The sequence below is a fragment of the Aquarana catesbeiana genome, linkage group LG06 (assembly GCF_042186555.1).
Source record: "Aquarana catesbeiana isolate 2022-GZ linkage group LG06, ASM4218655v1, whole genome shotgun sequence".
Lineage (NCBI taxonomy): Eukaryota > Metazoa > Chordata > Amphibia > Anura > Ranidae > Aquarana > Aquarana catesbeiana.
This window is the reverse complement of record NC_133329.1, coordinates 172,858,434-172,875,391: the sequence shown is the minus strand read 5'-3', so window position 1 is coordinate 172,875,391 and position 16,958 is coordinate 172,858,434. Positions and strand designations below refer to the sequence as shown.

Below are 16,958 nucleotides of genomic sequence, written 5' to 3'. Positions count from 1 at the left end.
TTCACAGATTGATTCAAAAATGGATAATTGGGACAAGGGTATAACCACATTTATGAATGGTGTGAAAAAGTTTTTAATTTGGAGATATCTAAATATTTCAGAGTTTGGTAGATCATAGTTTTCTCTAAGCATTGGAAATGGAAGGAATGATTTAGATGTAACAAAATTGTGTAGTTTCAGAATACCTAAAGTTGTCCAAGCTTTGAATGATTTTGGATAGATCCATGCCGGATAGAAGGCCGGATTTCTGATAAAAGATAGGAGGGGATTGTGTGGAGATTGTAATTGATATTTCATTTTTAGTTTATCCCAGAGAGATAAAAAGTGTTTAGTTATGGGATTATGTATTTTAGAACGGTCTTTGGGTTCAAGCCATAACAAGTTTGATATAGATAGAGGGTCACATTCTGAAGCCTCTATAAATACCCATAATGGAATTTTCTGTTTTGCGTGATACTTGGAGAGACTGGCAAAGTGAGCTGCTCTGTAATAGTTAGTAAAGTTAGGATGTCCCAGGCCTCCTTTAGTTTTGGGAAGATATAATGTGTGTATTGGTATACATGGTTTGGAAGAGCCCCATATAAATGAAGTTGTTCTTTTTTGCACTAGTCTCAAAAAATAGGAAGGAATTGGAATAGGGAGAACTCTGAGCAGGTATAGTAGTTTAGGTAGAATAGTCATTTTAATTGCAATAATCTTTCCTATCCAGGATAGAGGAAGTTGCGACCATTGCTTTAATAAGTTTGTGATCTGCCTTAGTAAAGGAGGATAATTGGTTGAAAATAAGTCCGAATGAGATGCTGTTAATTGAATTCCAAGGTATGGGATTGATTTCTCTGCCCAGGTAAACGGAAGTGCAACCTTCGCCGGAATCAGTTCCAGGTTTGATAGTAAAATGTTGAGCACTTGGCATTTCTTAGGGTTAATCATAAGGCCAGAGAAAGCTGCAAATCCATCAAGGACAGGCATTAGATTGGGACCTGAGATCTACGGTGATGATAAGAAAAGCAGTATATCATCTGCAAATATACATTTTTTTTTTGTGTAATACCTCCTACTTCAATGCTGGTTATAGTATGGTTTATTCTAATGTATTGGGCGATGGGTTCGAGTAAAAGGGCAAATAAGAAAGGAGATAATGGACAATCTTGCCGGGTACCTCTTTCGATATTAAAAGCATCAGATTTGTATCCAGCATATTTTATGTAGGCTTTGGGTTTATTATACAATGCTGTAATCCATTTTAGAAAGTGGGGGCCAAAACCCCATTTTTGTAAGGAATAGTGCATATATTGCCAGGATACTGTATCGAATGCCTTCTTAATATCAAGAGATAAAAAACATGAAGGGATTTTTCGTTTTTGAGCAATATGTGCCAATAGCACTGCCCTGCGTACATTATCGCCTGCCTGTCTATTTGGCATAAAGCCTACTTGATCTCTATGTATTAGTTTACCTATGATACTATTAAGGCGTTTTGCTAATATTTTTGCTAATAATTTGATATCAAGATTTAATAGAGAAATAGGCCAATAATTTACGCAGGAAGTATCATCAGAAAGGGGTTTTGGGATCATACATACAATTGCCATTAGTGTTTCCTGCCGAAAGGAATGTCCTTCTAAAAGTTTGTTGAAAGTTTCAGCTAGAATAGGGGAGAGAATCTCTGAAAATGTTTTGTAATATAGGGCCGAATATCCATCTGGGCCAGGTCTTTTGTTAAGTTTTAGATCTTTAATGGCATTTGCAACTTCCTCTATAGTTATAGGTTCTTATAAACTGTTTTTTTGGTTCTGGGATAACTCAGGTAAGATAATTTTTGAGAAGAAAGATTCAGCTTCTGCGGGGTTAAATTCTTTGTTTGACTTATATAAGTCTGCAAGATGTGAATGAAATTTGTGAACTATTTTGACTGGATTGCTAGTAAAAACGTTTTTTGATAATTTCAAACGTATAGGTTTATTTAAGATTTATTAGTAGAGTTTAATGCCCGTGCCAAATATGTGCCTGGTTTGTTTGTATTCATGTAGAAATTGTGCCTAGAGCATTTGAGGGATTTATCTACTGATTCTGTGAGGAATAGATCAAAATAAAATATTCCAATCTAGTTTTTTCCAAATGAGATTTTGTACTCTGAGATGGATTATCTTGGAATGCTATGGAGGCTGCGTTAAAATTTAGTTCTAGCTTCTTTGCAAGAAGTTTGCGTTCTCTTCTAAATAATGCCATCTGTCTTTGTAGAACACCACGCAAAATAGGTTTGTGAGCTTCCCATAATGTTATCGGGGAAATGTCTGGATTATTGTTGATTGATATGTATTCCTTTAAAGCTTGTTCAATAGTCATGTGATGTGATGGATGTTTGAGCATTATGTCTGGTAGGTACCAAGTTGGGTCATGTGCTTTTGGTATTGTTGAGGCTATGGTTGTGTGTACCACGTTATGGTCTGACCAAGGAATCAGAATTATATCTGATGCAATAATCTCTGGTATCATTCCTATTGTTAGAAAAATATGATCTATTCTGGTAAAGGATTGATGAGGATGTGAAAAATAAGTGAATTTCTTTTTTATTGGATTACTTTCTCTCCAAGAATCGACCAGATTGTATTTGGAAAGAAGTTGGGAAAAAAGGTAATTTAGAGTTCGTTCTGGATGGGGTAAAAGGTGATTTATCGAGAAATGGAAGGAGGACCTGGTTTGAATCACCACACATAATCACCATTCCCATTTTGTGTGTATTAATCACTTGTAATATGTGCGAGAGGAAAGGTGTAGGTTGTTTATTAGGAGCGTAGTAGGAAATCACTGTGACCGCTGTATCCATTATATAACCCATGAGTATTAGGTATCGACCTTCTGGGTCTTTAATTTCTGAAGATAAGGTAAATGGTGTGGACCGGTGAAATGCAATTAGAGTTCCCCTTTGTTTGGTACTGGCTGAAGCCGTAAAAATTTGTGGATAAAAAGGGGACATATATTTAGGTGTGGAATTATTGGTGAAATGTGTTTCTTGTAGGCACACAATGTGGGCCTTCTTGTTATGAAAAGTCCGGAATGCTTTGGTCCTTTTCTGAGGAACATTTATGCCCTGAACATTCAGGGATAGGATATTCAATGGTGCCATGGTAACAGATCAAATAGTTTTGACTTACTTTTTATTAAGCCATGCTGACTGCGCGGATCAACCTGTGTGGACTGAAGAAATGAAAAGGTAGGAAAGAATCCACTGAAGTCTGGAGTGAAGAATAAACAGAATACAAATAAGATTAGTTGGTACATTGTATGAAATAGAATGTGTAAGTAATCGCAAGTTGCCCGTGAGAGAAAGTAAATATCTCTATCAGGGGAAAAGGTGTCTTCGTCAGACTCCCACATATTATGGGTGGGAGAATGAGGAAGGCTAATGGGGGTGCACAGATCTTCTGCTTACAAGAGAGAAGTGCTTAAATAAAAGGCATCATAAGGATGCCTCAAAAATTGGAGTGCAGGATACTTAATATTTGTAGAATTAGTTGTTCTAAGGTGATTGTATATAGTTAATATCACCTTATGTTAAATAATTCAGACAATAAAAGTACCATTCATAACTTTAGTATGGATAATGATAATTTTTATAATTTTCGGGAATTTAAACCTATTAGAATAAACTATTACATATTTATTTGCATAAATATGGTAATTCATATGTTTAAAATTGTATTGAAACTGATTAGATCAACAGCAATCAAAAGTAGAGGAAGCATTTAGGTAATAATATACATATATTGTGAAAAGAGCAGAAAAAGCTCCTATTACTTCAGGATCAGTTTTTGCACGTTTGCAACTAAAAGTAATTTATCTGTTATTATTGTCTAAATTGAACAACTGAATAAAGAATTCCTTATTACATTTTTAGATTTTAAAGCTATTGAAACCAGTAATAATAATAAATATAACTTGAATGTAACTTGACCTCACATAGTATGTGAATATCAAGATAAGGTTACACTCAATTATTTTTTCAAATCTCGTAGAGAACAGTCTCTAAGTGACAATGTTGAAGAGATACTAGGATTTAAGTTGTCAGTCCATGGATTCTTCTTGGTCCATGGAAGCGGTTGCATAACGGCCTCTTTTGTGAGAATGATGAATTCCATTTTGTTTTGAGATTTTCTGAGTGTTGCTTGAAGATGAGGATGGCGCCATTCTTCTGCATGAAGAGGAATTGCTGCTTGTGGGTTCTGTCAGATTCAATTTTAAAAGGGTCTGTTGTAGTTCATCTGCAGATCTACTTCTGTAGGTTGTACCTTGGTAAGTAAATCTGACAGAAAAGGGGAATCCCCATTGATACATAATATTGTGACGTTGCAGTTCCATTAGTTGGGGTTTCATGGAGCGTCGTTTGGTGATGGTAAGTTTGGGATAAATCAGCAAAAATTTGATATTTGTGACCTTGAAAATTCAGTTCCTTTTTTTCTCTTGCAGCTGCTAATATTTGTTCTTTTTTCCTGTAGTAATAAAATGTTGTAATTATATCACGAGGGAGTCCATCAGTTTTTTTGCCTGTGAGGGCTTTATGAACTCTGTCTAGTTCTAAACATTCAATTGGGATATCTGGCTGCAGTTCTTGTAATAGAGCCGTAATTGTAGATAGCAAGTCTGTCACTGTTTCAGGGATTCCCCTTATGCGCAGGTTGGAACATCTGGCTCTATTTTCGTAATCTTCAAGCTTATTTTGAAGTATTAAATTCTCTTCTTTTAGGTTTTCCATTTCTGTTATATTATCTTGAGTAGTATTTTCAATTTCATCCATTTTTATTTGTAAGGCTGCTGTGCGGTTTCCCAGCTCTCTTATTTCTTTTGTTAGACTGTTTGTTATTTGCTGTGAAGTTTGTTTTAAAGCCTTATGGAGCATTCTTTCAAATTGTAACAGTAGTGCTGGGGATGCTGAGGAGGTTTGTGGTGAGTTCTGTGAGAGAATTTGTTCAGTTTCTGACTCAAATGGAGAGTCTTGCTGTGACATTTTCTGTCTGCGAGAGCACACTGAAGCTGTATATGGTGAGGTGACTGGCACCACTTTAGTCGCGGTGTGCGCCTGTGAGTTCTTTGTCAGGTGATTTTTAGTTTTGCCACGGCTTCCCCCCAGTACCATTTTTTCTGCCCAAACTTTCACAGTTTGTTCCCAGGGGCAAATAGGTTCAACTGTGTACCTTTTGAGCCTGCAGTCTCCGCTTTATCTGTTTCTCGTCTTCTCAGCGGTGTGGAGCTCTAGCAATGCATGTCCGCCTCGCTAGACTCCGCGCATGCGCCCCGTTATTGTCTCTTTTTCAAGCGCTTGTATTCCTATTGGCAAATGTAAGTGTAATACCTATGATTTTATCTGGAAAAAATATCCTATACAGTATTACGCTATGTGCCCTATCTCTTTCCTTTATCTATGGTTTGGTTGATTTGCATCTGCATGTAAGTTGTGTCTACTCTGCTGAATTCAACGGAACGTCCATCCAGATGCTGTATTCCATACACTGAATTGGTGCCTCATTTGTTACCTTCCAAGCTTGATTGGCTTGTCAGGTGTACACCTGTACAAGTCCAATCTTTCTGGTAAGAGACTAGTACTTTCGATGGTGGTCTTTTCATGGTTATTCACTATTCACTTTGATGTCTGCTCAAGATTTTAATGATCGTCACATGCTTGTTTTGGATCACTCACCACAGGGATTCACAATTATATGTGGTCCCTTTTCATCACATATGGACATTTATTTTTATTGATCTTTATACTGGTCATATGTCACTTTATTTACTGTATATTTGTCACTGTTCACATATTTAATTTTTTTTATTGTGACATCATTGTCGACAATTACATTCTTGGTATTTATTTGTTTATAGCGCTGCACTCCCCCCACTTTTTATGCTTTAAAATGCCCTTGTAATCTCCACTACATAGGGCGAACGAAAAGGATAATAAGGGTTAGGATAGCAGAACACATCCACAATTTTAAGATAGTGTTCAAGGACCATAATATGTAGTGTCCCTCCATTTTAAACTGAAGCACAATCAGGATCCAAAAGGCCTAGAATTTTGGGGTGTTGAACATCTAGAGCCACACTGGCGGGGATCCAATCTTGTTTGCGAGTTATCAAAACGAGAAACTCAATGGATATACCTAACATATGTACTCTCCCCAAAAGGTTTGAACATTGAACTAGACATGAACTGTTTTATTAGTGACACCTACACTGGATTAGCTCAAAATTAATTTTACAGATTGAGTTTTAATTTACAGAATAATAGGTAAATATATTTGTGCTTGACAAGTCGATCTGGGTAAAACCAAATGGCACATAAGTTTAGTTAGTTGCTCTGGGCTGGGCTGCTGAAGCAAATTTCCAGGCCGTTTATATCTTTTTAATACAATCGTAATATCATTTTGAAACAATTTATAATTTTGTTTGATTATTTTTTGCACTAAGGTTTTATAATACATAGTGTATGTATATATACATGTTTTAATTAATTATTTTATGAATTTGCTGGCTTTTATGAAGTTTGATGTATGCCGCTATAAATATATTGGTAGACTTGGACATATATGCCCTACCATTTATTCGCTCTAATTTAACTAGTGAGCATAGCTATTGATAAGATATAATTAAATTACGGCTCACATACTTCCATGTGAGGATATATATTTGCAATCACATAGAAGTATTCCATCTATTTAGAGACTCTTCGTATAAGTTTTATTGATTCTAAATGTTTTGAAGATTTTTATCACTTTATGAAGTCTATCATGAAGTCTATCATGTTCACGTATTTTAATGTATTATATCTGTGCTGGATTATGGTTGCCGACGAGCACATAATTTGCCGCCCCTGTGTTCGGGATGGCTTCCGGGCTTCCTGTTTACATAGTTTTGTGGGCAGGCAGAACGGACGTCACATGATTTCAGGGCGGTGACATGAGTTCCATACAATAAACCGGCTTCCACACCACGAGATCACGCCCTCGGACGAAGGCAGGAAGTGACGAAACGCGATATCCATGGTTTACCGGAAGTGACGTGTGCGTGTCACGGACAGCTGAAACATTAGGAAGTAGGATCGGACTGCTGGTGCGCACAGACGTTCCCTGACTACTACCGGCTGATCGTGATGTTTGCACAGGCACTTTTTCATTGCTTGAGTGATTTTGATTTCTTGTACGTGCATATTGTAAAGGGCTTTGTTGGAGATTAATAAGTTTATCAAGAGTATTACACTGTGGCCAATTTGTTTTTTCCACATGGATCCTTGTATGACACAGCTTTAAATCTGGTTGGAGTTGAGCGGTGAAGATTAAGTGATAAGATCCAAGGCACATTATCTTTGCATATGTGGTGAGTGCATCCCCAAAGGGGAGATCATCTCACGTGGTGAACTGTTTGGTGGAAGGTGTTTCTTCACGATCAAAACAACTAACATATGTCATCCATCACTGAATCACATTGCTATATATGATCATTATATTGAAACTTGCCATCTTTGAATATTTGACAAAGAGCGCTGCTGCAATATTATTAGGGACTCTGTCACTTTGAGGGTTTTTTTTTTTTCATATTGTTTTTATTATGTATTATGTTTTTTAGCATCTGCTGAATTGTGATTTTATAATTAAGGTTATAATTTTATTGTTTTCTTGATACTACATATTTACCTCATTTGCTATATTCAGGGCTCTGAGCGGTGCTTTTCTTAGTAGGGCCATATAAAGCATTTACACAATGCATTACATACATTAACAACAAAAACAAGGTGTGTGTGTGTAGCAGACCCACAACATAATAGTTCGATGAAGAAGAGATTGTCACCTCATGTATCCAAAAAAATTACTTTTGCAATATTGAACAAAAAGGGAAAAAAGAAAAGCCCATTGGATAACCTAGGAGCCAGCTAAAAGAAACACAAGCAGTAAATCAAAGTAAATATTATTTCCGTTAAAATAAAAATGTATTTTTCACATGTTTGTTAAACATTTTGTGGCATATCAATGGCCCCCCTACCCGCAAAGTACTCTAGATACTTTTCACAAATTTCACAGGAACTTTGGGGGGGCAAGCCAGGACGGCCAGCTTCAAGAGCCATCAGGGTTGTTGTATCCATCAATAAGCCAGCCTCAGTCCCAACGTAGGCCACGTAGTTCGATGCATTTTTTCTTAAATAATTATGCAATATGCAGCATGCCATAACGATATGATTGATTTTATATTCCACCATGTTTATTGCAGTGAGGAATAGGTGGAACCGGCTGGCCATTATTTCAAAGGCATCTTCCACCACTCTTCTGGCTCTGGCCAGCCAGTAGTTAAAAACCCTCTGCTCCAGGGTGAGGGTCCTCATTGGGAACGGCCGCATCAGGTGTTCACCTAGACCAAATGCTTCATCAGCAACAAAGACGAACGGGAGTCCTTCCACATTCTCTTCAGCAGGTGGCAATCCAAAGCCACCATTATGGAGCCGTCTGTAAAATTTGGTCTGGGGGATGACTCCGACATCCGGCCATTCTTCCCCACATCCACATACAGGAACTCATATGTCGCCGACACCACCTCCAACATCACAATACTATTAAACCCCTTATAGTTTTAATAGTATGACCCTGAGTTGGGGGGTAGGACGATGTGGATGTGCTTCCCATTTATTGCCCCTTCGCAGTTGGGAAAGTCCCACCGCTGGGAAAATTGGGATGCCACAGTCTGCCATTCCTGTGGCGTTGAAGGAAACTGTGGAGTCAAAAAAGAATTAGTAATTTTGCACATAAACATTGCAAGCTGATTAGACACAAACATTCTTGGCCAAAATCAGTATTAAAGCGGGGTTCCACCCAAATTTTGAACAATATCTGTATGTATTCTCTTCCTTGCCTAGATGCTGACATGCCATTTAAAAAAATTTAAATCGCCGTAATTACCTTTTATTTTTCTATTCTTCTTTGCACTTCCTGGTTCTCCTCCCGTGGGAGTAGGTGTGTTTCTAGCCTCTCCCAGACTCCTGGGAGCTAGTCTCAGGCTTCCCAGGATGGCACTGAGCATGTGCAGGAACGAGCGGTGAATGCTGGGAGCACAGCATTCACCACATCCAGGAATTAAATGCTTGTGGGCTTCAAATGCCCACAATGAAGATGGAAACCATCTGCAGTGAATAATATAAGTTATTCTTTCCGACGAAATCTGACACAGGCGGACATATTACACACAATATGTGAGTATGTAATGCTGAGAAGAAAAGTTGTGAATGAACTAAAAAAAACCAAAAAACGATAGATAGGTAGACCCCCGCTTTAACATTTATTTGAAGGAGTATTTAAAGACAAAAAGAGAAGGTCCACTTATCAGATTCCTCGCCCCCTCTGATGGCCCATTGTAAAAATCTTGGGGGGGGGGGATGTTTTGGACAGGTAACACTCTCCACTTCATTGAGAGCTGAATGCATACATAATATGTGTTACTTTGGCCAGGCCCTCCTTACTTACACTATTGGCAGCCCACTGGACAGGTAAGAAGTGTCATAATACAAAAATATGAATACACACTGTACAAATTGAAGCACTTTTTTACATTCTGCAATTATCTATTAAGATAATAGGAGAAGAAAACTTTAAACAGTACCATTTGAAAGTATTCAGGCAGGCCCTTTCACTACATGCTTTGGTGAATTCATCCATAAATCTGACCACAAAAGAGGTAGGTATAGTGTGTATGGGTTTGGGAGGGAGGGTTCAAAATGATTTTGGGACCCAAAAAAAAATGCCTCTGGCACTATGCTTGAATTTAAGGACACAAATAACACTTGTACACATTTTAGGGGGTGTTTAGGGTAAAGCAATACTATGGAGCTGACTAAATACATTGTTAAGTGACTAGGCTAGGTGTGTATGTGCCCAGAATAGCATGCTGGGGAGGTTAGTGAAGGCAAATGTGCATGAAGGCCAAAAAAGGACGTTTTATAGCTTCCAGCATGCATGAGGACAAAGGGGACATTCACAGCATATTACAATCATGGTAATTAGGGAATGATGAAATAAATACAATACATTAGCAAACATTAAATACATATAATGTGATGTTAAAGGAGAAATCTTACCTTAATATAGTCCTTCTGCAGGACCTGAATGATGACAGAACAGGTCTCTGGAATAATGTTCCCCAGAGCCTGGGGGGAGATGCCTGTCGAGAACTTGATGTCCTGCAGACTTCTCCCCGTCACCAAGCACCGCAACGTGGCGACTAGCCTCTGCTCAGGAGTGATGGCTTGCTGCATGCAGGTGTCCTGCCTGCTAATATAAGGGGGCAGGAAAGCCAACAAACGGTGAAAAACGGGGGCTGTCATCCGGAGATAATTCCTGAAAGCTTCAGGATTATTCTCACGGATCTCCCGCAAAAAAAGCATGTGAGAGAGTTGGTCACGCTGGAGCAACCAATTCTTCGTCCATGAACTCCTCCCCACCCTGTTCATGGACTGGGCTTGGGTCAAAGCAAGAACCCCAACACCAAGCCCCCGCACAGCACGAACTCTACGACGAGTATGTAACCGCAACATGGCTTCAAAATTGTCGGCTGTCAGAATGAACTAACAGAAAGCACTGAAAAATAGAAAGGCCTGAGAAGAGCAAGCTGAAAATCGGAAACGAGCGGACAAGAATGCACTGAAAATCAAATACGTAATATAATAATAATAGTACGCACTGACAAACAAATGCACTGAAGAACAGATGCGAATCCACAAGCACAAACTGAAGAGCAGTAACGATTTGAAAAGCACAAGGCTGAAAAGCGCGAATCATCTCTCACCAAACTTCTACTAACATGAGATTAGCAGAAGGAGCCCAAAGGGTGGCGCACTTGATTTGAAACTTCCCTTTTATAGTGCCGTCGTACGTGTTGTACGTCACCGCGTTCTTGACGTTCGCAATTTCCAACCAACTTTGTGTGACCGTGTGTATGCAAGACAAGTTTGAGCCAACATCCGCCGGAAAAAAAACATGGATTTTGTTGTCAGAATGTGCGATCGTGTGTACACGGCATTAGTGTTCACATTTGTTCTAGGTATCCTGAAAAATAAGACACCAATTCATCATGATGCTTGTAAGAAGGAGTAGCTCAGTTGTATATAAAAAAAAAAAAAACTTAGATGTGTGTAGCTGGCTTCTCAACATACAGATGGCAACCCCCCTTACAGACTTTGTCATAATATATTGCAGACATTATAACCTTACTGTACAGGGACTGAACAAATGCATATGCCATCTTTATTACCTTGAGGTTGTGTGGAGTAAAAGTATTTTGCTATGTAAAAGATTCAAGGTTTAACATGACAGAGTTTATAAACAAATGATTTACAATAACTGTAGACTTTCTAGGAAGAATGGTCTAACTGGTTTATAAAGTTGTGAAAGATGCTAGGAATGCAGTCATTAAAAATAAACATATTTCTTGATCATTGGGAGACACAGGAGCATATTTAGAGAGGTAGGGTTTTGCAGCCACCTTCAGGAGACTGGGCACTGGCAATCAGATTTGTTGTAAAAGATTGGCATAGAGCCTGCTGCTTTTAGCATACCTCTGTTGTTTGCTATTGTCGTCAGGCATTGGACTTTTCCCATGTTTTTGGTTTTAGCAGGACTAATTTTGTATTCTAGAAAAATTTCTTTGGTAGCTGCAGCTTTAAAGTGCTCACTATTGTAGCTTTCTGGATTGGCTAGAACTCTGCATACAGTATCTCACAAAAGTGAGTACACCCCTCACATTTTTGTAAACATGTTATTATATCTTTTAATGTGAAAACACTGAAGAAATGACACTTTGCTACAATGTAAAGTAGTGAGTGTACAGCTTCTATAACAGTGTAAATTTGCAGTCCCCTCAAAATAACTCAATACACAACCATTAATGTCTAAACTGCTGGCAACAAAAGTTGCCAGCGGCTATGTGAAAATGTCCAAATTGGGGCCAAAGTGGAAATATTTTGTGTGGCCTCATTATCTTCCAGCACTGCCTTAACCCTCTTGGGCATGGAGTTCACCAGAGCTTCACAGGTTGCCACTGGAGTCCTCTTCCACTCCTCCATGACGATATCACGTAGCTGGTGGATGTTAGAGATCTTGTACTCTTCCGCCTTCCATTTGAGGATGCCCCACAGATGCTCAATAGGGTTTAGCTCTGGAGACATGCTTGGCCAGTCCATCACCTTTACCCTCAGCTTCTTTAGACAGGTAGTGGTCGTCTTGGAGGTCTGTTTGGGGTCGTTATCATGTTGGACTACTGCCCTGCGACTCAGTCTCCGAAGGGAGGGGGATCATGTTCTGCTTCAGTATGTCACAGCACATGGTGGCATTCTTGATTCCTTCAATGAACTGTAGCTCCCCAGTGCCGGCAGCACTCATGCAGCCCCAGACCATGACACTCCCACCACCATGCTTAACTGTAGGCAAGACACACTTGTCTTTGTACTCCTCACCTGGTTGACGCCACAAACGCTTGACACCATCTGAACCAAATAAGTTTACCATGGTCTCATCAGACAACAGGACTCGGTTCCAGTAATCCATGTCCTTAGTCTGCTTGTCTTCAGCAAACTGTTTGCAGGCTTTCTTGTGCATCATCTTTAGAAGAGGCTTCCTTCTGGGACGACAGCCATGCAGACCAATTTAATGCAGTGTACAGGGTATGTTCTGAGCACTGACAGGCTGGCCCCCCACCCCTTCAAATTCTGCAGCAATGCTGGCAGCACGCATACGTCTATTTACCAAAGACAACTTCTGGATATGACGCTGAGCACATGCATTCAATTTCTTTGGTCGACCATGGCGAGGCCTGTTGTGAGTGGACCCTGTTCTGTTAAAGCGCTGTATGGTCTTGGCCACCCTGCTGCAACTCAGTTTCAGGGTCTTGGCAATCTTCTTATAGCCTAGGCCTAGGCCATCTTTATGTAGAGCAACAATTCTTTTTTTCAGATCCTCAGAGAGTTCTTTGCCATGAGGTGCCATGTTGAACTTCCAGTGACCAGAATGAGAGAGTGCGAGCAATAACACCAAGATTAACACGCCTGCTCCCCATTCACACCTGAGACTTTGTAACACGAGTCACATGACACTGGGGAGGGAAAATGGCTAATTGGGCCCAATTTGGACAATTTTACTTAGGGGTGTACTCACTTTTGTTGCCATCGTTGTAAACATTAATGGTTGTGTGTTTTGCGTTATTTTTAGGGGACAGAAAATTTACACTGTTATACAAGCTGTGCACTCACTACTTTACATTGTAGCAAAGTGTAATTTCTTCAGTGTTGTCACATGAAAAGATATAATAAAATATTTACAAAAATGTGAGGGATGTACTCACTTTTGTGAGATACTGTAGGTGGTGGTGGTGGTGCTGTTGCATTCCACTTGCAGGGAGAGTGCAGTACTAGAGGAACATCTTTTCCACTTAGTCCTCCGCATGGTCATCAGGCGGGCTGCTGTCCGTTTGGACACTGTCAATGCAGCCATTAAAAATAAATATATTTCTTGATCGTTGGGAGACACAGGAACATATTTAGAGAGGTAGGGTTTTGCAGCCACCTTCGGGAGACTGAACACTGGCAATCAGTTGTTGTAAAAGATTGGCATAGAGCCTGCTGCTTCTAGCGTGCCTCCGTTGTTTCCTATTGTCGTCAGGCATTGGACTTTTCCCATCTTTTTTGGTTTTAGCAGGACTAATTTGTATTCTGGAAAGATTTCTTTGGTAGCTGCAGCTTTAAAGTGCTCACTATTGTAGCTTTCTGGATTGGCTAAAACTCTGCATTGCCAGCGAAAATGTATCTGGTTCCCATTAGGAAGGCTTGTAATGTGGCCTTAGGGCACTAGGTGAATTACCTGCAGAGCACTGTACAGGTCCAGGGCCATCTTGCACCCATCTGGTGGAAGCCTGTCCCTAAAGACTCTGGAGGGGCAAAGTTTGTCCGAGGGGTCACCATCATTGAGGTGCTATGACATCTTGGTACAGTTTTTCATACATTCCACTCTTGGCTGCAACATTTTGTTGATGCCTTGACACTTGTTGAATTCTGTTCTATGCACTTCATTTAGGTCTGCAACACAATTACGTGGTATCCCTGCTTATTGAAGCATGGGCCAGAAAGAGTGTAATACCGCTCAGACTGTGGATAAAGATTTCCTTGTGGGTGCTGGCCCCGGCTTACCACCATCAATAGTAATTGAAGAGAAAGAAAATAGGTCGCACACCATGGAAGGAAGAACTTTTGTAGAATAGTTACTTTATTGTCAAGGTGCCAAAAGACATAGACAGGACATTACAGGAACATTAGTAGATAGGTTTCACACGGATAACTTGTGCTTGTTCACAACAATCATCTCCATAAGTCCTGGAGAGAAGCCCTCATCCTTGAAAATTTTGCTCTCTTAAAGTTACGTTTTTTATTTTTCCCGTATGTGTTTTTTGCTTACAGCTAACATCATATGAAATCATGTTATGGTCACTGCTACCCAGATGTTCCTTTATATGAACATTAGTAATAAGCTCTGCATGATTTGAGATTACCAGGTCCAACAGAGCATTATTCCTAGTTGGGGCCTCAATAAACTGGACCATAAAATTGTCCTGTAATAGGTTTATAAATTTTTGCCCTTTAACTGATCCAGCAGTGCAACTACTCCAGTCAATTTCCAGGTAGTTAAAATCCCCCATTATTATCACCGTCCCAGCCCTTGCAGCCCTTTCCATCTGTGCAAAGAGCTGAGTTTCCACCTCCTCATTAACATTGGGTGGTCTATAACAAACTCCAATGATTAACTTTGAACTACGCATCTATATGCAGTTCCACCCATAATGCTTCAGCCACATCACACTCACCATCAATTGAGTCCTCATACACTGTTCTCTTGGGAGTAAAAAACTCTCATATAGAGCATTTTTTGTACAAAGTCTAGACGAGTTTAGGAGAGTTTTCTGTTTTTTCTGCCAGTAAGCTCTAATCAGAAACATGATCCAGAAGGGTTTTTTTTCTGCCTCTAAATGTTAAACTCAAAATATGCCTCTTAACGTCCTAATGTGCATGGACATGTAGGATAACATTGAGTTGCTTCTACAGGCAGAATTTAAAACTCCTGTAGAAGCAATGTTTTTTAAGCCAGTGTGCATGGAGCCTGAAAGTGACGTTCGGGAATGAAAAAAAAACAAAAAACGTACATACTCAGCTAGGGGGATGTAGCATCGGTCTGATGCTGTTTCTTTCCCCTGCTGTCTTTAAGATTGAGAACCGAGCGATCAAAAATCGCTGATCGCTCTGTTCTCGGTCTTCAGTGTGCAGAGAGCTGGTGACTGATGCACTGGAGCACTGGGCCATGGACAGGGCAGGAGCGGCTGGCTCAGGCTCTCAGAAGTGTTCTTGCGAGACTGAGTCAGCTGCTGCTCAGGAATTTGGGTGGATCCTGACTTTAAATCAGGATCGAACAGTCTGGACCGGCTTGGTGACTTCAGCCAACATTGGGCTTTAGCCTGCTGTTGGCTGAAAACAGATTACAGGAGTGCAGAATGAAGTGCATAGATGAAGTAGGGCCAAAAGAGCTTTGGCCATACTTCTCCTTTAAGCATTTCCACAGAACAGTAATTGGTAAGCGTCTGTAATGAAGGTTTCACTTTGGTTTAGCTCCCTAAGGCAGCAATGGAATGTATAGCTAGCAACAAATTGGATATGTTTTAGCTCATAATATAGTGTCTTCTGTAAAACCTTTGGTTACTTTGTCATTACTCTTGCCTAGGTTGCTTCTGGAGCAGTTGAAGAATCCCCTGTCCCCAAACTGGCAAAGCTTTTTGATTGCTGTCCTCCTTCTCATTTGTCCTTGTGGTCAGTCCCTATGCCTTCACCAGCATGACTACATTTGCTATGTCACTGGGATGAGACTCAGAGCAGCAATAGTGGGTAGTGTTTATAATAAGGTATGCTCTACTTTTACTTTCTCTTTAAATGTTATGTCTTTATTCACATTTTGAAGGAAACAAATATATGATCGGCCATTTAAGATTTTAATCTTTTGGTAAATTGAACAGAAATTCACATGTTCTTGATTCTGCAGTAAAGGACACAGGCAGATTCAGAAACTGGTAAAAGGCAGGCACCTTTTCAAGTGATTGGACACTGGCAAAAAAGCTGTGAGGGCCCACATATAACCCCTGCCACTCCCAGCAATCCCCAGTTCTTTGCTTGTGTCTTTAGGTGTTGGATATCTCTCTACATAGTGTACTTTGAGTATTACTGGGACTTACCAAAATTCTTCAATCACTTTTCCTTCCCACACTGTGGCCACAGCAGCATTTTGTGCACATTTTGGATTAGGGTCCCATGGCGAGAGCTTCGGGAAATGTACCCAGACCCTGCCAGTTAGAATGACGGGCCTGTAATGCTGCTCCAGGTGCTGGATTCTGCATTAGGTGCCTGCCTTGGTGCATAGTGCAGTACTTTGAGTTAGCAGCAGGATATTATACAGTTCCAGGGCAGAAGCGATCCACACCGGTGTGACCCAATCCTTGAAGACCCCCTACTTGAGGCGGTACACCTTCCTGTAGTGGATTAAGTCAGGGGGAATAAGATTTAATATCCCTATTCTTTCCTTTGTTGGATCTTCTCATCAAGATCTGTGAGTATTGATCCTTGGTGCCTCTGTTTTCTCAAATAGGAATCCTCCTCCTCCCTCACGTAGGGCCTTGTCAGCTCTCTGTCTCCTTCTTCCCCTGCTCTGCATTCCAAGAGTATGCTGACTTTGTGTTTTGGGCAGCTGGGGCTTTTTAACACTGCTTTGGCATCACCATGGTCAGCCATGGGCAGTCCTACTACCTTCCCTGCGGTCCTGAATGGTGCAAATGCAGTGTACATGCATCAGACAAAGCTACAGCCAACTTGCCTGCTCCCCTATATGCTAAAACATTTTCAA

The 16,958-nt window shown here is 40.2% G+C and overlaps 1 protein-coding gene across 4 annotated transcripts in view; it reads left to right on the top strand.

Annotated features, from left to right (window-relative positions):
• LOC141101795 (multidrug resistance-associated protein 1-like) overlaps positions 1 to 16,958 on the top strand; it is a 511,330-nt gene that overhangs the window by 182,060 nt on the left and 312,312 nt on the right. For all 4 annotated transcript variants that reach the window (XM_073591130.1, XM_073591129.1, XM_073591131.1 and 1 more), the window contains one exon: positions 15,789 to 15,966. In XM_073591130.1, coding sequence (XP_073447231.1) covers positions 15,789 to 15,966 — 178 coding nt within the window. The remainder of the gene's footprint in view (positions 1 to 15,788; positions 15,967 to 16,958) is intronic.